Source organism: Clinocottus analis, unplaced genomic scaffold, assembly GCF_023055335.1.
Source record: "Clinocottus analis isolate CAN_PGR_092001 unplaced genomic scaffold, fCliAna1.0.p SCAF_2, whole genome shotgun sequence".
Taxonomy (NCBI): domain Eukaryota; kingdom Metazoa; phylum Chordata; class Actinopteri; order Perciformes; family Cottidae; genus Clinocottus; species Clinocottus analis.
Genome location: NW_027175931.1, coordinates 12826830 through 12854683, shown reverse-complemented (window position 1 = coordinate 12854683; position 27854 = coordinate 12826830). Strand labels below are relative to the sequence as shown.

The window sequence follows — 27854 nt, the reverse complement described above, 5'->3', positions numbered from 1 at the left end:
TCTGTGAAAAACCATTATGTTTATGTTTAGCAAAATGGTATCAGAGGTCTACAAGTTACAATATTGGTCGGGAGTAAGAAGTGCAGAGCTGGATTGGTAACCTAGATTATTACTACCAAGAGGAAAGATGCATGTGAAGAGAGATTATCCTGGTTCCTGATACTCTCAAGCTACCAACCATCATTAAAAGACATCATCTTTGTTATTTAGAGCAAATGTTTTGCAGGAGAAACATATTTACATACTTTTAGAACTTCAAACAATGCATGCAAAGCATATAACGTTTCCTGCATGAGGGCTTCCCACAAAAACCTGCGAGCCTGAAGCCCGGCAGTGACGTAGAGACGGCGTGTACGACTCTGGTAGCGGCAGCCGCCCTAAAGCATACCCTGTTTTATGGTCTATTGTCTCTAAATGGACCACATCATTTACTAAATGAACATCATGCTGTATTTAAAAACACATGTTTTTGACCAAAACAAAGCTACAGAATGTCATCAGAATAGTTTTAGTGTTGGTGGCTGACTGGTCTGGTGGTGTTCTTGCTCGTTTACTGGACTGGGAATGTGTGACCTTTTTTAATAATTGTGTTCAAACTTTTTTTTTTCTTTTAAATGTTTAACAGTACAAATCAAACTGAACTCTGTCATCTGATCTCACATGAGCACAGGAAAAGCACTTTATACTGAAGTCGACTCTACAAGCTGTCGTTGTCTCTACAAGCTGTCGTTGTCTCTACAAGCCGGTCAGACCCAGCTCACCTGCATTAAATCCATCAGCACTGAGAGAGATGGGATGGAGAAAGAGGTGAAGGGAAAGAAATACAGAGGTACTGAGGAAGAAATATAATAGAGGAGATAAAAAGACAGACACCAAACAGATCCTCTGTGTTAAATAATTCAGCATGTGGTTTCTGATAGTTGGCCCTGCTCGCCCCGGTTTGCTCTGTCACAAGCTGCCGGTAAGCGTGTGTGTGTGTGTGTGTGTGTGTGTGTGTGTGTGTGTGTGTGTGTGTGTGTGTGTGTGAGTGTGAGTGTGAGTGTGTGAGAGAGAGAGAGAGAGAGAGAGAGAGAGAGAGAGAGAGAGAGAGAGAGAGAGAGAGAGAGAGAGAGAGAGAGAGAGACAGGTGCTAGGTGGTGTAATGTTCAGGTGGCTCAGTTTGCCAGACGGAGTATTTACTTAATTAAACAGACATATAAGTAACACACACTGAAAAACCCTTCACTACAGCCACACTCACTCCCTCACTCACTCATACACACACACACACACACACACACACACACACACACACACACTCAACCCTGAGTGACCGATTCATATCTCATACTACACACAGTTAGCGTTGCTAACGTCTATCTTCTTTCTGAAGAGGGAGGGAAAGAAACAAAGACACAAGACAGGCTAAAGCTAAATGCTATCACGTTATGTCAGTCTAAGATATTCTAAATATCCCTACAACCATTTTCTGCCTTCATGTCCCCCTCAGGAGAAGGCAATGCAAAGGTTTTAAACGTTTAGTTTTATTATATTGCATTGGTAGTAGTATTAGTACACTAATCTTGTCCTAATTGTTTATCAGTCTGAACATACAAGGTACAATAAGTTACATTGCAGTAAGACTGTATGCTGTATCCATCTGGACAGAAATTCAACACCGAACATACCACACACCTGAGGAGGAAGTGACATCTTGTTGCCATGGGCGACAGGGGAGGTTGTTGGGGGAGGGGTTTCATAAAGTGTGAGTGTGATAGACGGAGAGACAGAGAGACACACAGCGAGCAGGAGGATTCCCCTTTTCTTTTGCTGCAGTGGAAACTTGAGAGTGATCTGAAAATGAGCAGAAGGGCTGGATGTTCTCACATGTTTTTAAATTGATTTTCCTCAAAGTGGAGCTCGAGTACACAGAGCGAGGTCACACACCAGGATGTTTGACCCTGTTGGACTAAGACGTCTGATAATGGACCAGGTGTTCTTTGAGGTGTGATGAATTGACCATTATCGTTTGGGACATCTGGAAATTGATCACCGTGTGTGTAGGAAGTGATCATACAAACATCCAATCAATTCACACACCTTTCCACCAGTGCTTTGTGGATATTTTCAAAGCCCGCGTGTACTAAAGTCCACTCACATAAGATCCCGCTGTCACAGTGTGGGAGAGTTTGTTCTGTGAATGTGAAGATGTACAAGCGCCGGGAATATGTGGAACTCTACGAGAAGGATCTGGCCAAGTGGGCGCTGCTACGCAACGTGAACACTGTGATGAAACACAGCACGCTGATGCCGGTACGCAACTCTGTGTGTGTTTGTGAGTGAGTGAGATGCTGTCTTCTCTAATATTGCAGAACTGTGCCTAACATAACTATACATAAATCACAAAAATATGGCTTTATGTTTTGAATCGTGAGTTACAAATCATAATTGTATATCAAAAAACTGTGTTTAAGTGTTTAAGACTGTGTGTGTGTGTGTGTGTGTGTGTGTGTGTGTGTGTGTGTGTGTGTGTGTGTGTGTGTGTGTGTGTCTGTGTGTGTTATTAAAACCGTGGCACAAAGGCAACAATTTGTGGCCATGTTTGTGAGCAACAAAAGCAAACTCTTTCTCCTTTGCACCTTCAAGGCACAGTCAGACAGTTTGTGAAATATGCTTATTCCTTCCATGCGAAATTATCGATTATTATGCAGATCTTAATTATAAGGCTAAATACAGCCAGCAGCCGGTGAGCTCAGCCGAGGACTGCGCTACCCTGGCTCTGTACAAAGAAAGAGTAAATCTTCCCCCCGTTTCTCTAGTTTCATGTTCTTGCTTTTGTGTACTGACAAGATATAAAAAATGAACAATATAATATTGATATGTACAAATATAACAGATTTTTCCTTTCAAATTTGATAATATGGTGTCTACATTATGCTAAGACATATGTTATGTACTGTACATGTTTTTTTTACATGGTATACATGTTTTTTTTAGCAGATTTTGAGCAGCAGTTTGTTTTGTTAAACTGACAACTGGGTTTATAATCCAGACTATCTGCATCCTGGAGGGAGTAACTTTTTAGAGATGCTGTTCAGGCTTACGTGCTGAAAGTTTGACACGTAAACCTTTGACAGCGTGTAAACACCTCTGATGTACTAACCCTTCACTCCTGTCCCCCACTGTCTTCTGGTTAGATGTCCTCGCGGTCCACCTTGGCAAATTCCTGGTACATATGTTGTGTCTTGTACTTTCCAGAAGTTCCCGGTCCAGGCCGCACTGTCCGTCTGGAGCAGGAGATCATCCGGGGTTTATTTCACTGTCTTCAGACTGCACCATTTATTTAAAACGCGAGAATAAATTCACTAACCATCTTCATGTAACATAGTAGAGGAAGTAAAGCTCACCCCGTGGCTGGAGACTGAGAAGAAATGCATCCATTGAAAGGGTTCACATGTCTCCAGACTGCATTAAGCCTGGTCTAGGTGCAGTGTGAAAACGGTTATGATTTGGTTATTTAAACAAAGAAACATGGATTCTAATCACGGGTCTGATCAACTTGCATGTCATAAAGTCAATGTCATTTATGGTTATGATCTATCATGCAATCTGCCTTATTGCTCCGACTCTAAATTAGAATTTTGATTTCTTCTTTTCTCTGACGATGATTCGACTCATTTATGATCCCAATCCTAATCCTGGTTTTGAGTTCAATTTGAGATTTTTTTCTTTTCCCCAGGGCGACTATGTCTGGTTGGACTTGAAGACCGGTCGGGAGTTTGAGGTGCCGATTGGTGCGGTGGTCAAACTCTGTGACTCGGGACAGATCCAGGTGCTGGATGACGAAGGAAACGTAAGTGCTGAAACACTTTTTTTGTTACCTTCACGTCTGTGGGAGCATGCAATACTGAAATACTCCCTATGTATATACTACTGCAACTGTCCTGCGCACTACGATAACCTCGCCCTGCCCATCACCAGGAGCACTGGATCTCGCCCCAGAATGCCACCAACATTAAGCCAATGCATCCCACCTCCATCCACGGTGTGGAGGACATGATCCGCCTGGGAGACCTCAACGAAGCTGGCATCCTCCGCAACCTGCTCATCAGATACCGAGAAAAGCTCATATATGTGAGTAGTACTGCAGTACTGTTCTCATACTACTGCTGCACCATGACACAGAAAAACCCAACAATCCTCCATTAACCCATTACTTACATGTCGTACCTCGGTAATGATGATGTGCTCACCTGCATTTTCGTTAATAAGCGTGAACATTTTAACACGACTCACATTCTGGCAGAGCATTACGGTTGGTAGAGTTACTTTACCGCAGGTGACCTGGGGCTGTTCCTTTAAAGTCTGTCCAATTTGTCCAGATTGCATTTGATATGCGATCCCATGGAATTCTGCACACTTTTACACGGTTGTCTCATCCAAATACAGATCTCACATTTCACCGGAGAAGTGTGGAGAATTAAATGTCTTCATTGATATTAAGCCAATAAAAATTGTAAATTTACTTTTGGATCACTTCCTGGTGAAGTTGTTTGGAATTTAAAATATTAGTTTTCAGGCTTTCTCCAACGAAGCTCATCGATTGGGTAAAAAATGGAACGAGAATTATTCAAAATAAAATAGTGCAGAAGTTTTTAAATATAACATATAGATTAGAATTAGGGCAACCTCCGCTGGTGGTTGTTTTTCCTGCTCTCACCTCAATCTCCTGCCTCTTTATCTTCTCTGTGGCCCTCCTTCTCTTCCTCCTCCTTCTCTTCATCCTTCTTCTCTTCCTCCTCGTTGTCCTCTCCCTTTTCCCCGTGGCCTGTGAAGACAAACTGTGGTGGCAGGGTAAGTCAGCTCTTGCACGTCGAGCATAGCTGGGGACGGATCTGACCTCGGCTGAAAATGATGCACCTCACACATATATTGAATGCACAAATAACTGCACGGCCTCAGGAATAGAAACATGCCGTGTATTTCCTATCAAACTGCATCTGCAAACTGCACGTTCTATGCACATGTTTGTTGCACGTTTGAAATGTTTCATGTCAGCGGTATTATGTCTTATACGTTCTTAAAGCCGAAACTTGGGAGTCAATTTATTCTACTTAGCTTTGCACAAACTTTGTATCTGGATGTTTGTGATAAGTGATTGCTATCGTCACAAAATACAGTTTGTGTCATGGCTTACAGCAAAAACGAAATGGGTACGCAGCGTTGGAAAAAAGCTGCTTTTCCAAATCGCTAAAGCTGTGAAGGTGTCCTGTTTTACGGCGCTGGTTCTCCCAGCGCTCCAACCTGGACGTTGCATGTTGTTTTTGTTTCCAACATGGCCGCTAGATCTCTCGTAGCGAACACTGATATGTCCTCATTAACGTCCCTCACCATCTGAGCTGCGACGCCTTGTGTCACCTCATCCACCCTTCCTCCAAGTCCCTGCTGTGTGAGCAGGCAGCATCGGTCAACAATTGTTTGCAACATTTACTGTTCCTAAATACCTAATTTAAGGTAATTGTACTTAACATTTTCCAAAAATAAATCTTCTGAAACACAGTTAATTCTCCAGTGACACAGTGCAGGTGTTGTTGAGTTGAGACACTGCACAACAAGGTTTTAAGGACTCAATTATAACAAATATTTATAAAGTTAGATTAAACTGCCCAACACTCTATTAGAGTACTTAAAAGAAATCCACCTTTGCCAAATACAACAAAAATGCTGCTCACACATTAATGCGTTAGTGATAATATATATGTAAGCTTTGTGCTCTGGCAAAAATCTGGCAAAAAAGTTGTTGGAAACTTTTTTCATGGGTTGTACAGTCTTTGGAGGTTTAGGCATGTGAATGCTACGCTGCTGGCTAGTTTATCTTTCAGATCATTGGCATGAAATGGCTCAAAGTTCTTTGTCATCATCAGCCTTTACCCGGCTCTTCCTCCCTGTGTGCAGACGTACACCGGCTCCATCCTGGTGGCCGTCAACCCGTACCAGCTGCTGCCCATCTACACGGCTGACCAGATCCGCCTCTACACCAATAAGAAGATCGGCGAAATGCCGCCGCACATCTTCGCCATCGCTGACAACTGTTACTTCAACATGCAGAGGAACAACCGCGATCAGTGCTGCATCATCAGGTAGGAGGGAGTTCAGGAAATGTAGGCGTGGCTGAAGTGCAAATCTCCAATATGCGGCAAAGATATGAGCCGGTCTGTCGGTCGGTCGCTCCTTCTCTTTAGTAAAGAGTTGACCTCCAGGGAAACATCGTGACCCCTATGGGATGGATGATTGTGCAAAACAGTGATCAGCCAGAACACCCTGAAGCTGACATTTTAAATTCTGCTTTTAGTTACGATCACCTTTGAGCCCTCATTATGATTATTAATAACATTAGACATCTTAACATCGTAACAGTAAAACACACTCTGGCAGTGGAGTGTACACATTCACACACTGGTCCAAAAAGAGAGAGGATTTAATTAAACCGAGGACATTTTTCAAATGTACTGACCAAAATATGTACAAAATGTCAAAGAAATAGCGTCAAAACAGAAAATAAAGTGTAAAAAAAAAAAGTCAAAACAGAGGACTTGACGAAGTAACTTTTAAATGCACCAGTGTTTCAGGAATGATCTCTACATGGGAAATATTAGGGATTGAAATATATTTACTTATCCAATATGGATAGACAGATAATTACTTTATTATCTATCTATCTATCTATTGGATAAGTAAATATATACTGGTGTTGTAGAAAACAGGAAACATCTGTTTATTCCAATTTTGGTGTTGACAAAAGTGTAAGTACCAAAACAATGAGTGTGTGTGTGTGTGTGTGTGTGTGTGTGTGCGTGCGTGTGTGCGCGTGTGCGTGTGTGCGTGTGTCTTGTTAGTGGTGAGTCCGGAGCGGGGAAAACAGAAAGCACCAAACTGATCCTGCAGTTTCTGGCAGCCATCAGTGGTCAACACTCCTGGATAGAACAGCAGGTTCTGGAGGCCAACCCTATACTAGAAGGTAGGAGCACGCACGCACGCACACACGCACGCACACACACACACATATCAAAGCAGTCAAGTGATACAGGAAACATTTCAGGGTTCAAGGAAATCGGACTGCTGTTGGGATTCTGGGAAAAAAACTGCATGGGGACCAAACACAGTGTCACACATATTGATATGATATGCAACGATCACGATCGAATGTCCTTATTTTTCAAAGAAAAGCTCTGTTTTTTTCAATGAAGATAACGTTCAATTAATCAGAAATAGCCTCTATACATTGTTAATGTGGTAAATGACTATTCGCGGTGGAATTGTCTGTTTTTTAATGAAATCTCTACAGAAGTGTATAGAGGCCCATTTCCAGCAACTATCACTCCAGTGTTTTAGTGGGACATTATGTTTGCTAATCGCCTTAGAAGACTAATGGATGATAAGAAAACCCTTAAACTCTTGTGCAATAATGTTAGCACAGCTGAAATAGTTCTGCTGAAAAAAAAACAAACATTAAAACACACAAATACTCACGGAGGTACACACCTGCAGCTGGGTCATTCGCATGTTCATGTGACATCATCACCACTGGTTTGTCTTCCAGCCTTTGGCAATGCTAAAACCATCCGCAACGACAACTCGTCTCGTTTTGGGAAATACATCGACATCCATTTCAACAAGAGAGGAGCCATAGAGGGAGCCAAGATCGAGCAATACCTGCTGGAGAAATCCAGAGTCTGTCGACAGGTACGGCTCACAACGTCTGACAACATGGCAAAAACCTTTTTCCAGCGACATGTTTTGCTTATATGTCCACTTGTTGTTAATTTCATGAGTGGATACTTTCAGACATTCACATGCTAACATTAACATGCTAAAGTGAAGATGCTAAGGTGAGTGAGCACCCTTTGAAAGACACACAGTGGGTGTTTCTGTAATCTTCCTACAAGGTATAAAGTAGTGAAGAAGGCAAATAAAGAACACATCTTTTTTTCCAAACGGCAATCTCTAGGTACAAATACACTGAAATAATTACTGTATTTTGATTTATTTTAGTCTTTTTTGCTCTCTCATCTCTTCTATTTATCGCTTTACATGTCACGTTATAATATGTGTATATGACATATACTGAACATATAAGTACATACTGTACTTTTTTTTTTACTTCAATATGTTTTTTCATGTTCTTATTTCATTTTTATTCCATTTAAATAGTTATGCATCTGCTTTTTTACCCCTCAGCCTGTGTCTGTGCTGCTGAAACGTGAATTTTAATGTTCACTTTTACTTAACGGTGCAACACTTACTCCATCTCTCTCTCTCTCTCTCTCTCTCTCTCTCTCTCTCTCTCTCTCTCTCTCTCTCTCTCTCTCTCTCTCTCTCTCCACAGGCCCATGATGAGAGGAACTACCACGTTTTCTACTGCATGCTGAAGGGCATGACTGGAGAGGAGAAGAAGAAACTGAGTCTGACCAAGGCCACTGACTTCACCTACCTGACCATGGTGAGTACTGCATCACCTCCATCCTCGTGTGAGCAACCGGTCTGCTGTTGCAGCAGTTGAGACTTTGACCTTTTTGCATTAAGTGAACTTTAATATTGAATCTTTAAGTAGACTTTGTAAATGTAACAATGTCGGTCAAGACGGGAATCTCTCAGTTTGGAAAAAGACAGGAAAAGTCTGAAAAAACCCACATGAACGTTCAGTTGCTTTTTCTACTTGTAAACTAGAAGATTGTCCTTTTTCCCTCCGGGGTCGAGTCAGGGCATCCTGCTGCTCAATACAAATGATATTCAATATTGGATCACCACAAAGTGAGTCCCTCTCTCTCTCTCTGTTTCTCTGCAGGGTAAGTGTACAGTGTGTGATGGCCGAGACGACATGAAGGAGTACTCCAACATCCGCTCTGCAATGAAGGTACTGATTACATTTGGAACATACCAGACATTCGCTCCACGTGTAACTTCAGTGCTTTAGTAGCTGCTTGAAGTCAAATAATACTTTTTGATTAAAAACTTTGTTTTAAAATGAACTGAAAAGGACCTCCGTTGCTCTGCAGGTGCTAATGTTCACAGACAAAGAGAACTGGGAGATTTCTAAACTGCTGGCTGCTATATTACACATGGGAAACCTCAGATACGAAGGTACAGTCAAAAGGATTCTTTGTGAATTTTACTACACAATTCATCGGTTTGTTGCTGCTCTGGTATGTTTCCACTTCAGTATTCCTCTATGGTTCGTTCCTGTCATTATACTTCTGAACAGGAGCATAAATCCTATTTTCATAGTTCCAGGTTGGTTTTCTCCCAAAGCTCTCTCTGGACATTGTTCATACTGTCCGTTAACGAACGCCTTCGATCATAAAGCTTAGCAGTAGCGTGGGGTGTGGTGAGGCTCTTCATGGCTTCAGGCTGCACACATGCTGGTTGTTGAATACCAGTAAACACTATCAGGACTAGTAAAGGTTGGCGAACATATGTTTTTTGGGGTTAAGAAAAAATATTTTTTAAGACAATTCATATTGTCCTAAGAATATACAGTCAAATTTGTAGTAGGTAGTAAAGTATCTTTTTACAAAATATGCGAATGCAATCAGAAACTATCAGATATCTTCAAAGAAAATAAAAGGTATGGAGGGAAAGTTGCATTACAGAGGTTTACAAAGCATTTCCAGTTTTTGTTATGCTAGCATTATTATGGTATGGCAGTATAACCTCCTCCAGTGAGACGCTTGACGTGCTTCGTCGTCTTTAAGCTGTTGACCTTTGGCCCTGCAGCTCGTACCTACGACAACCTGGATGCCTGCGACGTGGTTCGCAGCCCTCACCTCACCGCTGCTGCTACGCTGCTGGAGGTGACACACACACACACACACACACACACACACACACACACACACACACACAGACACGTGTATATATATAATTCAGGGGCCTCTGTATTGTACCCTTGAGGCCGAGCTACCTTTCAATACTGACAAATCAAAAACCAAAGGAAATACCTGACCTCATATTAAGCCATTTTGTGTACCTTTACAATAATTCATTTTAGTGTGACTTCGAGAGGATGAGTTGATATTGAATTAGCGAACCTCTAAACAAAAAGTAAAGAAATGTTTCAAGGCAAACCAAATCTGCAATCTTGAGTATTTCTCCCACCTCATCTCTGGCACCGCCATCACTCTCATTGTTATTGCCAATCGGCAATTTTTGTACTATATATATGTACTTTATTGTATTTTATAGCATTGTGTTGCATTGTGCTGTACAGTGTTGTGCCATAGTTGTTGCTGTTGAACTATACTAATAGCACAATGCCACTAAATTGTAATAACCTGATGAGGGACTCTACCGAACTCTGGCCCAATTACATTGAGGAAATGTTGATTTATGTGCACTGTCTCTGGTAAATATATAAATAATACTGTTGTACTGAAGGAGATGAAACAGGTGTGTGTGTGTGTGTGTGTGTGTGTGTGTGTGTGTGTGTGTGTGTGTGTGTGTGTGTGTGTGTGTGTGTTTAGGTGGATGGTAAAGACCTGATGAACTGTCTGACCAGCCGAACTCTGATCACCAGAGGAGAGACTGTCTCCACGCCGCTCAGCAGAGAACAAGCTCTGGATGTACGGGACGCTTTCGTTAAGGTGAAGCACTCCATTATTAAAACTCTTTTATTCATCTTTTCCTGAAATATGACCTTAAATATGAGGCCAAAACTAAAATTCATTACAAGAGGTAAATGATATACTGTGGAGATTTAAAAAAAAAATGTATATATTTTATTTAGTTATTTCTACAGTTCAACAAAAAATACAACGCTCAAAAGTAAGAAGGAACACGATAAACTAACCATGCGTATGGAACAAGAAACAAGGAAAAGAAAACACATACACACTTAAAAATCCACACAGGTAAATAAGTAAAAATCAAAATATATAATGATAAACCAAAACAATCAAAACAACCATGCAACACTTCATCAGCTTTGTCAGTCAATCGTGTCCATAAAAACTATAAATTCATTCCAACACAGAAATATACAAAAAATGTATATTTCATGAGTTATATTCACAGGGGTTCTTTAACTTTAGTTTAAACGTATATGGGGTTGCATCTTGGTGAAACATAGTACTTGTCTTTTCAAGAGTTACTGAGCCTTTTGAGGCATCAAACTCCAGAAACCCGTGAGGTTAGGGAGGTGAGTCACCTGCCAGCTTCCTTATTTTGACATGTATTTGGTCCATTTTGTCCATCGAGCTATGTATGTGCCCTTTCTCAGTCTCAGAAGGGAGGTCATTCTTTCCATCTTGCAGATTTCTTTAACTATTTCAGTCAAGTTTTCTGTTGAAGGTGGGTTGACCCACCTTTATAACCACGTTGAATGTATTTCCTTCAAAGCAAATATTTTTCAAAGCAAATTGTTTCAGTATTTTAAGTCCCGCGTTTTGTGTGTGTGCGTCCAGGGAATTTACGGCCGCTTGTTTGTGTGGATCGTGGAGAAGATCAACGCGGCCATTTACAAGCCGACGTCCTCACAGCCCAAAGCGCTCAGACGCTCCATTGGACTGCTGGACATCTTCGGCTTTGAGAACTTCACTGTCAACAGGTCCAACACGTCTCAAAGTTTTAAAGGACCAGATCTAGATTGATTCTTATGAATTTGATTGATTCTTGTATCTTGACTTGATTTGTCAAAACCTCTTACACGCCTAAAATCATTTTGTCTCCGTTGTTTCTTGCCGCTCCTCGCCCCTCCCTCCAGCTTTGAACAGTTGTGCATTAACTTCGCCAACGAGAACCTGCAGCAGTTCTTTGTCCGGCACGTCTTCAAGCTGGAGCAGGAGGAGTACAACCTGGAGCACATCAACTGGCAGCACATCGAGTTCACCGACAATCAGGACGCCCTGGACATGATCGCTATCAAACCCATGAACATCATCTCGCTCATTGACGAAGAGAGCCGGTTCCCCAAGGTACGCACACTGTGGTGGACAGATGGTGGCACTCAGGTATTTAACCATCGTAAACTCCTTTTTTGAGTTTGATTAAATAATCAGATGGACTTCAAATCTAGTCAGTATCATCATGGAAACAAAGGTCAGAGAATTTACATGAGTCACCATCACTTGGCCTTACATTAGCCCTGTGTGCTGCTTATTTATTGCTTGGATGTTTATTGTTATCTAAGAATACATAAAGTAGCTAGAATCAAAAAAATGTACAACAAAATTGTTTCAAATGACAAAGTCAAAGTTGTCCCTTTCAGTGATGAACCTACAGAGAACTATGAGCTGAATCTACAGCTTTATGGAACTCTGTCGAGCGTTTCAGCTCATTTATTTGTATCTGTTCAGCGCCAAACTTTATTCTGGTTTACTCTCATAGTGTAAAAGACCAGAGTACTATTCCTGCTCAGCAGAAGAAACAGACAGACAGACAGAGTTAGACACTAGCTGCTGAAACATTCAGCAGCTGAAGTGACAAGAGGAGGTGGAGACCTAAACCGGAGCTTAAAGAGAGTAAATGACAGACTTACATTCACCACATCAACATGGTCATCTAGTTAATATACTAAGTTGTCTCTTTGTTTCCGTCTCCTGCAGGGCACGGACTCCACCATGCTGAACAAGCTGAACTTTCAGCACAAGCTCAACACGTACTACATCCCTCCAAAGAACAACCACGAGACCCAGTTTGGCATCCAGCACTTTGCTGGAGTGGTTTACTACGAAACGAGAGGTCAGGGTCACTCCGTACACACCGGGAGGCCATGAAGACTGTAGGAACTGTGGAAGATGTTTTGTGAAGCTGGTTTGATGTGTTTCCATCTGTTCTATCTCTCGAGCTATGCTCTTATTATTATTTTTATTATTACTATTATTGTGACTTGTGTTTTTGTTTCATATTTGCTGAAATAGCTGATGATACGAAACATTTGTTATCGATGATTACGTGCTTCTGTGTTTTTTTTATGTGACACTGTGTGTGTGCGTGTGTGTGTGTGTGTGTGTGTGCGTGTGCGTGTGTGTCTTGCAGGCTTCTTGGAGAAGAACAGAGACACTTTATACGGTGACATCATCCAACTGGTTCACTCCTCCAAGAACAAGTTCATCAAACAGATCTTTCAGGCTGACGTAGCTATGGTATTACACACACACACACACACACACACACACACACACACACACACACACACACGCACACACACACACACACACACACACACACACACACACACACACACACACACTGAAAAGTGCTATACAAGTTCAGGTCCATTGCCATCTCTGCACATCTGGGCAGAAAAAAGGCAACCCCTTGTCTGTTTACTGAAATGAACAGCAGACTAATTGTAGTTCTGCACTGTGACCACTGGTGGTCAGTAAATGTTCATCTTTCTGGATACACTCAAGTCAAAGGTAAGTTCAAAAATTGACCAATCAGACAGAAATCACACCTTAATAACTTCTGATGTCAACTGCCTACTGTCTTGTGAAAACCACAGATGTGTTACTGTTGAACTGAAGGATGTAGTGTTCATTTGTGAGTTGAGAAAATCCTCCTACTTCCTCAGCTAATGAACTCTTTAAAAAGCCTCTTGGATAAGCCGGAAAAAACATTGTCACAAAGCTGAAAAGAGCTGTGTATATCTTGTCTTAGAGATGCTGGTTCAGACTTGTAACAGATGTGATGTACCAGACATGTGAATGCAGCAGTAATATGAATCCAGAAACATCACACGTGATAGTAAAACACATTTTACTACTCACATACTTAAAGTATAAGTAAAGTTTTGAAGTAAATGATCTGAATACTTCTTTGACCTCTGGCTGCAACTAACAATTATTTTCATTCTAAATTAATCCATTCATTCTTTTCTGGATTAATCAATCATTTGCCCATGAAATGTAAACAAGTTTGATTTGAGCCCACTTACAAATATACATTTTTGAAACCAGCAATTTATTTGTTCTTTAAAAATCTTTAATGGTGATTTTTTTCTGTTGATTGAATCATTAATTAATCAACGAGTTATTGTTGTTGTTGCTCAAATTTAACTCCTGCTTGTTTGCCAGACATTGCCAAATACTTTCATATGTAGAGACAGCAAGGAAGAAAGTAAGAGCTCAGGAAGAGAGAAAGGAGTCCTCATTGTTTCAGACCCCTTCACTTTTTGTGCTGTCTGTGTGTGTGTGTGTGTGTGTGTGTGTGTGTGTGTGTGTGTGTGTGTGTGTGTGTGTGTGTGTGTGTGTGTGTGTGTGTGTGTGTGTGTGTGTGTGTGTGTTTAGGGAGCAGAGACCAGGAAGCGTTCGCCCACTCTGAGCAGTCAGTTTAAGAGATCTTTGGAGCTGCTGATGAGAACTCTGAGCGTCTGTCAGCCTTTCTTCGTTCGCTGCATCAAACCCAACGAGTACAAGAAACCCATGGTGAGTGTCTGCCCTCTGTATCCAAATAGAATAAGTTTAGTTTTAAGGGATTTTATTCGACAAGCAGGACAATAGAAGTGAAACGACTTGGTTACTCGTCGACTGACTTCGCAGCAGCTGGAAAGCAAAACATTTCTCAGCAAGTTCACTAGCTGTGTTTCACTGTGAAGTCGACAGAATAGAGAGATCACATCAAGTCTCGTCGGATCTAATGCTCAGAGAAGGGTCACATTAAGGTAAATGCAGCAGTTATGAAGGAGTCAGATATATCTGTTATCGATTTATACTTTAAAGGCAAACGGTCTTAAATGGAAGCAAATCAATATTTACAGTAAACATAGTCATTTGTGACTAATCTGTCAAAATGATTTTCCTGGTATTCTCTCAAAACCTGTGTATAGATATTTCCTTTAAACTTCTGTGGACATTGTTCATTACTGAATATTCAAACAGGGATGTAAGCACCACGTGAAGTTTGTAAAAAAATAAAAAAAACAGTGGTCCAGAATTACAGCATTACAGCCCTTCCAAAGGAAAACTGATCAACTACTTATCTCTGTGTTTTTGCCTCCACAAAACTGAGAAAGATCTCAAGGATTAAATGGAGGTTGTGTTTAACAACAAAAACTCCATGAGAATCATCCTAACAAGCACTCACACAACTTGTGCAGTGTAAGAAGTTAAATGTATTACTTATTCAATGTTTTATTTGTATGTCGCGTAAGCCAAAGCCCCACATCACAGCGTTCATATCCACAACAGACACGACCACAGACTGTATAAGAAGTGGACGTTGTCATTGTGACGTCACACATCGGTTTGTGGACTGATGTTATCGAGCATTAAGTTTGGAGATTTTGTCGTCGCCATCTTGGATTACGACCATTGTCATGTTGTTGTTTTTTTCGCAAACTAATGAACTTACTATATTTGGAACGCAGAGGAGTGACATAGAGTCACTGTATACGGACAGCTCTGGTAGCTGCAGCGACCTGTCAATCATATTAAGCCCGCCCTAAAACATAATCTGCTTTATGGTCTGTTTGACTCTAAATGGCCATCATTTACAAAATAAACACCATGCTGTATTGAAGAAGACTAAAGATTGAGACATAAACTCATGTTTACAATGTTTACTGAGGGAATAAATCAAGAGGGAAATAGAGTCATTTTCTCATAGACTTCTATGCAACCAGAGGAGTCGCCCCCTGGTGGTCAGGAGAGAGAATGCATACTTTTACTTAATACCTGAGGTCAACTGATTTTGGATGTCAGTAAAATCAGCCTTCCTGTCACAGTGTTTGTGTCTGTAGTTGTTTGACAGGGAGCTGTGTGTGCGTCAGCTGAGGTACTCGGGCATGATGGAGACCATTCGCATCCGGCGTGCAGGATACCCCATCCGCTACACCTTTGTGGAGTTTGTCGACCGCTACCGGGTGCTCATGCCTGGAGTCAAACCGGCGTACAAACAGGTACAGTGTGTGTGCGCTTATTATGATATAGGGTTTTCTGCTTGTTGCAGATCAGATGACACAACGTGTGACACTGTGTTTGGTCTCCATACAGTTTTTCCCAGAATACCAACAGCAGTCTGTTTTCCTTGAACCCTGAAATGTTTCCTATATCACTTGACTGCTTTGATATGTGTGTGTGTGTGTGTGTGTGTGTGTGTGTGTGTGTGTGTGTGTGTGTGTGTGTGTGTGTGTGTGTGTGTGTCACTTAATTTACTGTTTAGTATTTGTAAGATTAGACTTCAAGTTTTAGAAAAAAATGATATTGTCTGTGACTACACTTAATTTAACTTAATTGATAATAATATGACTATTAAGGCTATTTTAATCACAATTATGTTACGTATCACAAGGAAAGTTATGTACAGCACATTTCAACAACAAGGCGATTCAAAGTGCTTCACATAAAACCATTAAAAGCAGAACATGATTCAGAATTAAAAACAGTTAAGAAATCATTAAAACAGTCACACGCAAAAGCAAAATAAAATAAATAAAAGTTGCAGTAAATAAGATGCAGTAGTGAGATGCAGAAGATAAAGTCATCTACAAGTTTCTCCAGATCCTGTCGAGACATAAGTCCTCTAACCGTTGGTACATTCTTCAGGTGATAGTAGGCTGACTTTGTCATTGTCTTGATGTGGCTGTTCAGGTTGAGGTCTGAATTCATAACTACACCAGATTTCTGGCTTGGTTTGAGGTTTTTAACATCAGTGATTGAAGCTGAGCGCTCACTTTCAATCGTTCATAATTGGGACCAAAAACAATAACTTCTGTTTTAGCTTCATTTAATTGAAGAGAATTCTGGCACATCCAGATGTTTATTTCTTTAATGCATTTAGCCAGCCCTTGTATGGTATTATAGTCCCATGGTGATATAGTTATGTAGTTATCACTGGAAGCATGTAAGCATGCTAACTTGTAGCAGCCAGGTTAAAGCCTCCCAGACACTCCAGGTTACAACATGTCAAACAGCCATTGTGCCTTCGCCCACCAGGAGGACCTAAGGGGAACCTGCCAGAGGATCGCTGAGGCGGTGCTGGGCAGGGACGATGACTGGAAGATGGGAAAGACCAAGATCTTCCTCAAGGTACGACTTCCAATCTGATGACAACAAGATGACACAGCACGATATGTGGGTGGAGCCTGAAGGAAAACAAAGTACAAGAAAATCCATATCTGACCTTAAGTTAAAAAAAAGAAACTTTTGAGTTAATCTTTTACACAGCTTCTGTGAGGTTCATGGCACCGACACAGACGAGGAGATTTTCGTTGTCATCACTGCTGGCATTTAATTACATTTTCTTAGCTGACGAGAGTGGAACCCTTGGGTGGGTTTATGCATTGAGTTGCTGCCACATGGCTGATTAAATATTTGCATTAATCAACAGGGGTGGCTCGTACAGCGGCTGCTGAGCGTTTCATATTATTATCTCGGCCAGGCCATGCCAGGCATGGGCAGCATGACTTTGACCCAAGCCGTGCGTCTGTGGCTGTGAGTGAGTGTGCACCTCTAAGTCTGTTCACGACTACTATCCCATCCGGTTGCAGTAAACAGCTCACGCTTTGACCACGCTTCACAGCACTGGTTGTACTCATTCAGTTGTTGTTGCAGACAAACCCTGCTGGAGACAAGCTGCTGTCAACGGACATTTGTGTTCTTTATTAAATTAAATGTGGGTACTGTTGGTGGAGAAGTTCTGCCGAAGAGGTTAATATGGTTGTTTTGCTGAGCGTTCAACACGTTATGCAAAGGGAGACTTGCTCAGCAGCAGCTGACTGGGAATTAACCAGTTCATCCCAGTATTGATACTCTGCTGGCTTTGTTTCCAGTTTACACCCACACACACTTTCTGACGGGAAAAGTGTTTCAGTTTCCTGCTGTGTGTGTGTGTGTGTGTGTGTGTGTGTGTGTGTGTGTGTGTGTGTGTGTGTGTGTGTGAGAGAGAGAGAGAGAGAAGAGAAAATGACCAAATGTATTTAAGTTCCTATCAGGTGTTTATATGTTTCTGTGTGTATTTAAACTTGATAGAAGTATTATTACTGCATACGTGTGTTTTGGTTTCCCGCCCAGTGAGGACAGATGTCACTGGTGAGGCACTTCCGTTAGCCGGTTGCCACACATTGTCACTTCTTTCCCCAGATGTTAAAAGGAAAATATCAGCTGATGATGATTTAGTCATACAATAACACACACTGACTAACCAATCGAGGCAGTGGACGGCCAGCAACTCCTGTCTTCTGCAAAGCAATATTACTGTTTTTGTTAATGGTCTTGCGGCTTTGGAGAGAGCCTCGATGGATGTAACAGCTTCAGTCCACATAAGACAGGGCTGTCAAGACCAGAATAGCCTGCGAAGAGACATCGTTGATATAGAAGCAGAACGATTATTATGATTTGTATAACTGGTAACACATGGACTATCTACTATTGCTTTTGTGGTATTTACAATTTTTCCAAAGCGTAAGCGAAATGGTCAAAATCTCGGGAGCATCCTTCATAACAATTTTCTGAAATCCAGTATTCAAATGCAGCAGCCACAAGTGGTTTGTCTGTAGAGAATGATGTGGGTGGTTTTCACAGTGATGAACCGGGTGAATCTACAGCTCCCGTATTACTGGAGATTGGAGGACACTTTTCTGTATCACGTCCCTGCATTGTGTTGGAAGTTGATTATTCAGGGCAATTTTCACACGAATGTCTTGGCCCCTTCGAATTTAAGGCTAATCTCTGTCAGGCCTGACTGCTCGGCTGGACAGGAAGCAGAACAGGAAGTAGAAAGTGCAGGGGGGTTGAAGGAAGGGCAGTACCCACACTTCCTCTGACAGGACGGATGGACAGATCACAGGAGGAGGAGACAGAAGAACTGGATGTTCTGTGAGGTGTCGTGTTAGCAAACTGGAAAGCTGTCAGATCAAAGCGTGTTGAGGGGAAAGTACTGTAACCATAGCGTTTGGTTTACTGCGTCCTCGCTCCAGACTGACAAACAAATCACAGAGTTGACTTTCAGGAATTTGGTCAGGCGGATATATTTAGTTGCTGTTAGTGGAGTTACTTTGGGGAGGGGACTGAATATCTCAGCAACTACTGGATGGAATACTAGTGACATTTTGTGCAGACGTTTATAATTTCTAGAAGCTAAAGTATTTTTTGACCGCCTGACTTTTGTGTCCGGCCCCACCACCAGGTCAACATATCATTTGTGCAATACTTTAGTATTGCAGAACAGTTTCTACCCACAGTTCTTAAAATGTCAGTGTTTTTTATTTTTTATCCCTCTATGGAATGATGTATTCAGAATGATGTATAATGATGCTTATTTTCTGGTTACATAATAAGACCGCTGTTGGTCATTTTTTCATCAATTTGTCTACTTTAATTGTGAAACAGAAGTGCAGTATTTGTTGGAATAGTTGTGGATATTCAGTGATAATCCTTGTTTAATTGTCTCGCTAAAATATTCCAAATTTGAACCCTTATGTTTTTGCAAACAGGATTAAAAAACTTAGATTTTGTGTGAATACAATGTGATTTAGTCATGGCTCTTTTACTATATTTTGTGTATATACGCATTCTCTCTCCGGCTGTGTAGGATCACCATGACATGCTGCTGGAGATCGAGAGAGACAAAGCCATCACAGACAAGGTCATCCTCATCCAGAAGGTGGTTCGAGGTTTCAAAGACAGGTCGGCCTTTAAAAAACTGATTCTAGTCTTGTTAAAATGTTGGATGAAACTGTAATTTGAACCAGTCTTGCGTGTCATACTCTAAAACCACCCATTACAATTTGATGAATGCAGTTATTTATTTATTTAGGGGATAAAATATTTTGTCATGTCAGGATTCAAACTAAAGCGATATGTGGTTTTTCATGTCCTGTCGTCAGATCTAACTTCCTGAAGATGAAGAAGTCGGCTGTGTTGATCCAGAAGATATGGAGAGGGTACCAGTGTCGGAAGAACTATGGAGCTGTGAGGACCCACACATTAATCCAGCATGATTGTGATCCGTGATGCAGCTCAGCTCGAGGAATTCATTATTATCAGAGAAGGTTGAAAAGCAAATCTTTCTTCTTTGTCTTATTCCCGTGCCCCTTCAGATGCGAGCGGGCTTCTCTCGCCTCCAGGCTCTGGTTCGTTCTAGGAAGCTTTGTGCGTCGTACAACGTTGCCCGTCAGCGGATCACAGGCTTCCAGGGCCACTGTCGGGGCTTCTTGGTGCGCCGGGCGTTCAGACACCGACTGTGGGCCGTCATCACCGTCCAGGCCTACACTAGAGGCATGATTGCTCGCCGGCTGTACAAGAGGCTCAAGGGGGAGGTAACCACACGCAGACACACACATGCTCCGTCGGGGATTTGGGTCATGAATGCAGTTTGAGCAGAAATCCAAGCGCAAGCAAGGTCTGAGTGCAAGTACAGGATTTTGTGGGAACGAATTTCAAATTCTCTCTGTCTGCGGCATGGCAGACGAGCCACAACAGGGTGTAGTGTGTGCGTTTTTGGCACCTTCCGGTTTGATTGTGCGAGTGTTTCTTTGTGTTTTAGAAACAAAACTTATGTGAAACATAAAATTAGGCCTGGGCAAAGTTGGAAAAAATTAACTGATTAATTGCATGATTTTTCTGCGATTAATGGCATTATGCGCCAAATTCAATAATTAAGTAAAAAACGAATGTATTATCATAAGAATATAACAGGCACTCTGGAGCAATAGCAAGTTAAGATACATAGTTTATAAATCCGTTTCCTTTTTTTGAACAGGTACTGTTCAGTAGTAAGGGTCCCTGTGAGGGACAAACCACTCCTTCTTTGGTCCATGTTCAGTCTGTTGCTTACCTTAAAGAAGTTAAAGACCAGCAATTGATTCACTTTATACAAAAGCAATAAGTGCTTTTAACAATTTTCAGTTCAGTTTTTCTTCCTCAGTGAGAAAAGTCCAGTCTGTGTTGTCTTGAACAAGTGCACTGAACATCTTGTGATGTGAGGAAAGTTCTCTTTGAGAGAAGAGTAAAGATCCAGAAGTGATCCTGATTTAAAGTGCTCTGCATAGTGGACCACCGCAGGGTCAGGAGCTTTGTGCATGCGCGATTAACTTTCAATCTGGACGTTGAGCCTGTCGGTAGCCTTTTTTAGATGAAGCGGCTCGCGGCAGCACTTCTGCTCGTTGAGAACAGAAGCTACAGAACAATACGTGCTTTATGTCAGACTGAAATCGTCAACACTGCCTGTGTGGCTACGGAAGCGCGGGCGCACCTACATAAATCCCCTTCAAAGTAAAATAGCGTGCATTTGATTTATTTCTCATGTTTGATTGACCTCACGCGAGCAGACTGGGAGAGCCTAAAATGCCAGGTCTGAACTGCCATCTGGAAAGATTTAAAGTAATAAGCACCTCCCAATGCAAAAAAAAGGTATTATGGTATCCAAATCGACGGGCAAACTCAAAAGAGAACAGAAACGGGTCAAACGCGGCGTAACACTAGCAAACTCACAAAACATTTAAACAAACTGGCACAGAACAAGGGATTGACACAGACTAAATACACAGGGGAACGAGACACCGCTGGAAACAATAAGGGCGGGGCTTGCAATCACACAGGAGGACGGCCCACGAGGAGGGAGGAGTCTGAAACGAGAGACAAGGGCCACGTTTCCCAGATTTGTTAAGACACTCTTAAGCGCTAATAGCTTCTTATGAACGCTCTTAAGAGCGCCGTGAAAGAAGGACGTGTTTCACAGAGTCATTCTTAGCTTAAGACGCTCTTTCACTAAGAAGGAAACGTAAGATCAGTCTGACCCACTCTTAACAGCCTTCTTAGCGACTAACGCTCACTGCAGCCGCGTCAGGGAAAGTTATATCTGACATTCAAAGGAATACTTAAACCATGCATAATGATGAATGTGCGCCCACAGCTGCAGAACACTGACACAAGAAAAATAATAGCATAAAAAGAAAAATAATTATGTAAAAATAAAGAATTGCCCATGTGTTCCTGTAGCTACATAAATAAAATGAATCATCATTACTATCACTCATTGTGTTTTCACACACATTCGGCATCTGCATATGAGTTTACGTTAGCTATAAAAACATCAACAACCCTGTGGTATTTCACAGATATCAGGGAAACTGACAGGTGTAACTGAACTCGGCTGGAACCTCATCCAGAGAGGCTCCACGTCTAAAGGCGTTGCTGAAGTCCACGTCAGAGACACCACGGCTGCAATACAGCATAGTCTCACTGCTAACCAACAGCGTCGCTGTGCACGAAGCCAGATAGTTTACATAAATGCATGTGTGCGTCAGCACTTAATGTGCTGTCGGACCGAGCTGTCCAGTCCAAGTACTGGCTTTCCCATGTGGAGGTCCAACGCCAAGTGTCACTACACATCCAGAGGAAAAGAAACATACACTCTTATTAATCCCTTTGGGGAAATTCTTCTCTGCATTTGACCCGTCCTTGGTTAGGGAGCGGTGGGCTGCCCTGTGAGGCACGAGGGGTTAAGTGTCATGCTCAGAGACACTTCGACGTGTGAACTGTGGGGGGTTTGGGGATCGAATTGGCAACCTTATGGTAACGGGATGACCACTCATCCCCCTGAACTACAGCTGCCCTTAAACATAGGGCAACCCGCTACAATGTTGACCTCAACCCTGGCCGCACTGCGTTTTTACGCAGTGGGGAGCTTCCTGGAGGTGGTGGGGGACGGCACCGGCCTCAGCAAGGCATCGGTTTCACAGAGTGTGGCAGCGTGACACCGATCCTCCTGCGCCATGCGGACACACATCAGAATGACCACCACACGGAACGAAGTCCGCCTGGTCCACCGTGGATTTCATGCCATGGCTGAGATCCCTGGGTGATTGATGTCGTGGATGGCACACACAGACACGCGCACGTAGTATATTTGCATATTAGGACCCACAGGGTGTTGTGTGTGATTTATGTGCTGATAAAGTGGTGGGTGATCGATTAATCTGGCATCGATTGATTTAGTTTCAGCAACACGGCGGTGGACAGCTCCCACTAAGAGCGTCTTAGGAAGCTTCTTTGACGAGATCTTAAGAAGGCAGTTAAGAACGCGTCTGGGAAACACTCGTATCTTAGCGCTCCCCGAACCTTCTTTTAAGCTTTCTTAAGTCCTTAAGAACAATCGAATCTGGAAAACACGGCCAAGGTGATTGACAGCCAACAGAAACATACAGTGAGCACAGAACTACTCAGAAGGTCTGGGTGTAATAAACGCACCTCCCTCTCTCTCCTCATTCACGCTCTACCTCGCTCGACCACCGCTGCTCTCTCTCTCTCTCTCCCACGCCTGTTACGCTGATGAGGACGGGTGATGCTAGCTTTTAGCTTTTTCTTAGTTGCTTAATTCTAACCCTTCAGTTAATGTTATGCCTATCACTCCATTTTTAACTGAGATGTTGATGCAGCCCCCCCACCCGCCGCCCCCTCCCGGGTTGCACCTGTGTTGTTTTGTATCTGGTCCTTCTTTTCTGACAGTGGACCCTTTCCTCTACTTCAGTACCGCAGGAGGCTGGAGGCGGAGAAGATACGCCTGGCTGAGGAGACCAAACTGAGGAATCAGATGTCTGCGAAGCGAGCAAAGGCCGAGGCTGAGCGCAAACACCAGGTTCAACAAAGACTTCTGATATTTGAAGACCTTTTCTCAAACATTGTTTATGTATCTTCTTCAAATTGATTGTAATGCATCATTCAAGTCCGGGATATCTTGATTTTCTTTGTCGTCTACATCCCCTGGTTTTAATCAGTATGTTTAACAGATGTTCGGACAGCACTTCTGTATGTTAATGTTAATGTGTCATGTGCTTGTGTTTCCTGCTTTTTCATAACTTTACACTGTTTTTTAATACATACTTAACATTACTACTGATGTTTTTTCTTCAGTGCAGATTGACTGGGTCACTTAGGTGCATGTGACCACACGGATTGTGAGCTTTTTGAAAACTTTAGTGCCCCTTCCAGCAGCAGAAACCCAAGTGTAAAATAGAGCGTGGATGCCTGTTTTGTTTACAGACATTCTTATTATTGTTTGCTAGGAGCGTCTGGCCCAACTGGCCAAAGAGGACGCCGAGCAGGAGAAGAAAGAGAAGGAGGAGGCCCGGAGGAAGAAGGAGATGGTGGAGCAGATGGAGAAGGCCCGTTTGGAGCCCGTCAACGACTCCGAATTGGTGGACAAAATGTTCGGCTTCCTGGGGACGACGACCTCTTTCCCGGGCCAGGAGGGCCAACCCCCTGCCGGCTTTGAGGTGAGTCAACAAAATTATAAACATATGTCTAAAAGAGTAATACAAAATAAAGAATCTTACATTGATTAATATATTATATATTCTCTTTATGGTATTTAAACAATCAAAAACTGTAGGGAACCCTCCTAATTGTAAATTGTTTCTATTTTTTTGTATTTTATTGCATATGTTTTACCACAATTCTTTTATTATTTGAAAGGGGACTACAATAATGAGGGGAAGTATGAAATTGAATTATTAACTGTATGGGTCAAAGCAAACACCAAAGTTTCAGTCTGGAGGGTCTCACCTGAAGCCCCTGTCTCCTCTGCAGGACCTGGAGCGGACCCACCGGGAACTGGAGGAGGAGGATCTGGACGAGGCTCTTCCTCTGCCCGAGGACGAGGAGGAGGAGGATCTATCGGAGTATAAGTTCGCCAAGTACGCCGCCACCTACTTCCAGGGCACCACCACGCACACCTACGTCCGACGGCCTCTCAAACAGCCTCTGCTGTTCCACGACGACGAGGGAGACCAGCTGGTGGGTCACCTTTGACCCCTTACCCCATGGCAGACTGACCCGTTTCATGCAGCTGTGTGTTGTGTCTGGCCGACAAGTCCTTTTGTATACGTGCTCTGAAAACAAAACAAACAAAAACATCTAAATGAATCATGTTTTCAGCTTTGTGCCCCTGTATTTTTGATCTGAGTGTCTTTTCAAATAGTCTATTTTGCTTCAGAAGTAGGAGGGTTTATCTTAACTGGAGATAAGATTCCATCTGATTAACTTGATGAACACAAATGTGCCCTCGTGTCCCCGGGCCCAGGCGGCTCTGGCGGTGTGGATCACAGTGCTGAGGTTCATGGGAGATCTGCCGGAGCCCAAGTACCACACGGCCATCAGCGACGGGAGCGAGAAGATCCCCGTCATGACCAAAATCTACGAGACGCTGGGAAAGAAGACGTACAAGAGAGAGCTGCAGGCGCTGCAGGGGGAGGGGGAGGTAAGGCGGAGGAGAGGGGGGAGGGATTTTATTATACAGTTAGTTCATCGGCCATGTACTTTCACACACAGCATATATATATATATATATATATATATATATATATATATATATATATATATATATATATAGATAGATAGATATAAATATATATATATATATATGTGTATATATATATATATATATATATATATATATATATATATATATGTATATATATATATATGTATATATATATATATATATATATATATATATATATATATATGTATATATATATATATATATATGTATATATATATATATATATATATGTATATATATATATATATATATATATATATATATATATATATATATATATATATATATATATGTATATATATATATATATATTGTCCATGTTTAAAATGTTATATATGCTTTTCAATAACCTGAAACTCTACATTCATAAGTTTGTTTCTTTAAAAAACTTTTTCCATAACTTTAAAGACATAAAAAAATAAAGACATAAAAAGACATAACGTTTCTATCCTGGAAATCTGATAATGGACTACAAAAATATGCTTCATTTTCTTTTAAGACATTTGAATTGATCTTTAAGATATTTCTCTCGAAACTGAACTGTTTTATATATTCAGCATTGTTTCCTTCGGACTCACTGTGTTCTTTGAACATTGGTTTTCAGTTGTTCCCCATCGATTATGAACCTTATGAGTGAGATATATTATATATAGATATATAATCTTATTTTTTTTGTAGATCAACTAGTCTCCATGTTGCCTGTGACCTGTTATTGATCCATACCCTCCCACTTTGAATGTGAGCAGCACAACCACATTGATTTTGGAGACTGAAGATTTAATCCACTGGATTAAGTGTCCGTAACGCATCAAAAAACAGAGCGATGTGAAGAAAAAGACTGCGAGCTGAACGCAGGGAGTTCCGAAATACTTTCAAAATGTTCTTTGTACTTATTTTACGATTATCTGTTCGGACTCAAGAATCCCCGCACAGGCCCTTATGCCAGAACTGAAGGATTCACCACTTTGCTTTAGGAAGTTTTAGGTGTTTCTTTGTAGCAAACCATTCCCTCTTTAATTCTTCACTCGCTCAAACTGTCTTCTCCTCACCATCTATGAGTTTCGATTGAAATAAGAAAACGAATATTAAAACCGTCCCGCCAAAACGGAACAAACCCTGCAAGACAGTCAGGAATGGCAGAATAGATTCATGAATTCATTTAAATCTTGTCCTCTTGTCCAGTTGCTTGTCATATTCTCAGCTTGTCTTTTATTTCTTTATCTTAGACATCAAACTAAAGCAGTTCTTCTCACACGGCCAACATCCTGGTCATTCCTATACCTCTTTTGGGCTTCTTGACTCCAGGCTCCCGTTTGTTATGTATCATGTGAGCTGCTAGCAAGAGCATCTCTGATCAGTCCATCGGCTGTTTCCTGTCTTGTTTCCTGTCTTGTTTCCTGTCTTGTTTCCTGTCTTGTTTCCTGTCTTGTTTCTTGTCTTGTTTCCTGTCTTGTTTCTTGTCTTGTTTCCTGTCTTGTTTCTTGTCTTGTTTCCTGTCTTGTTTCTTGTCTTGTTTCCTGTCTTGTTTCTTGTCTTGTTTCCTGTCTTGTTTCTTGTCTTGTTTCCTCTCTTGTTTCCTGTCTTGTTTCCTGTCTTGTTTCTTGTCTTGTTTCCTGTCTTGTTTCTTGTCTTGTTTCCTGTCTTGTTTCTTGTCTTGTTTCCTCTCTTGTTTCCTGTCTCGTTTCCTGTCTTATTCTGCCCTCAGACGCCTCAAGCTGACAGCCACAAGAAGAACAGCGTCCGACACAAGCTGGTGTCACTCACCCTTAAGAAGAAATCCAAGATCACTGAAGAGGTGTGAGAGAGAGAGAGAGAGAGAGAGAGAGAGAGAGAGAGATTATAAAAAACTACCTTTCTGGTGGATCCATCTCTCGGCGGCGTGTTGCATGAAAGTCACAGTCTGATGCGTTTCAGGTCACCAAGCGCCTTAATGATGGCGAGCATGGTCTCCACGGCAACAGCATGCTGGAGGACCGGCCAACGTCCAACCTGGAGAAACTTCACTTCATCATCGGCAACGGGATCCTGAGACCAGGACTGAGGTACACACACATGAATCCAGGTCATCATGAGGCTGTGGTTTCCTAAAATGACGTATAGTGAATTTATTATTACAGAATGTTGTGTAGCTGGAATATCATTTGTGCATTTAGGAAACCTGCAATATAATATCTTTTATTTTACCTGCAGTAAAATAGAACAGACAATTAATTGCAATGTTTCTATGGATTCAAATGTGTCAGGAAAAGATTTGAAAGCCTCTTGATCAGATATGTAAATGTTTTCTTAAACTTCAGGGAAAGTCCAGGAGACATTTGTTCAGTGGGCGCGATGCAGAGAGAAAGGAAAGCACACTGAGACATGTTGGGGATTCATACTCACTTTCCATTTTCTGTGTGTGTGTGTGTGTGTGTGTGTGTGTGTGTGTGTGTGTGTGTGTGTGTTTTAGGGATGAGATCTACTGTCAGATCTGCAAGCAGCTGAGTCAGAACCCGTCCAAGAGTTCTCACGCTCGCGGCTGGATCCTCATCTCTCTGTGCGTCGGCTGCTTCGCCCCCTCAGACAAGTTTGTCAAGGTCAGGAAGAAGGTTTAGGAT

General features: G+C 41.9%; 1 protein-coding gene across 1 annotated transcript in view; it reads left to right on the top strand.

The window, feature by feature from the left end:
• The first annotated feature begins 2187 nt into the window (after nt 1-2187).
• Nucleotides 2188-27854, top strand: part of myo7aa (myosin VIIAa) — a 39945-nt gene continuing 14278 nt past the window's right edge. The window contains exons 1-28 of the mRNA XM_068584532.1: nt 2188-2292; nt 3719-3832; nt 3961-4113; nt 5935-6119; nt 6876-6997; nt 7580-7722; nt 8366-8479; nt 8825-8893; nt 9036-9120; nt 9754-9830; nt 10500-10619; nt 11439-11581; nt 11738-11948; nt 12579-12714; nt 13012-13118; nt 14265-14402; nt 15716-15874; nt 16911-17003; nt 19507-19601; nt 19802-19886; nt 20015-20233; nt 23446-23553; nt 23981-24190; nt 24504-24710; nt 24997-25173; nt 26963-27052; nt 27172-27299; nt 27707-27833. Coding sequence (XP_068440633.1) covers nt 2188-2292; nt 3719-3832; nt 3961-4113; nt 5935-6119; nt 6876-6997; nt 7580-7722; nt 8366-8479; nt 8825-8893; nt 9036-9120; nt 9754-9830; nt 10500-10619; nt 11439-11581; nt 11738-11948; nt 12579-12714; nt 13012-13118; nt 14265-14402; nt 15716-15874; nt 16911-17003; nt 19507-19601; nt 19802-19886; nt 20015-20233; nt 23446-23553; nt 23981-24190; nt 24504-24710; nt 24997-25173; nt 26963-27052; nt 27172-27299; nt 27707-27833 — 3720 coding nt within the window. The remainder of the gene's footprint in view (nt 2293-3718; nt 3833-3960; nt 4114-5934; nt 6120-6875; nt 6998-7579; nt 7723-8365; nt 8480-8824; nt 8894-9035; nt 9121-9753; nt 9831-10499; nt 10620-11438; nt 11582-11737; nt 11949-12578; nt 12715-13011; nt 13119-14264; nt 14403-15715; nt 15875-16910; nt 17004-19506; nt 19602-19801; nt 19887-20014; nt 20234-23445; nt 23554-23980; nt 24191-24503; nt 24711-24996; nt 25174-26962; nt 27053-27171; nt 27300-27706; nt 27834-27854) is intronic.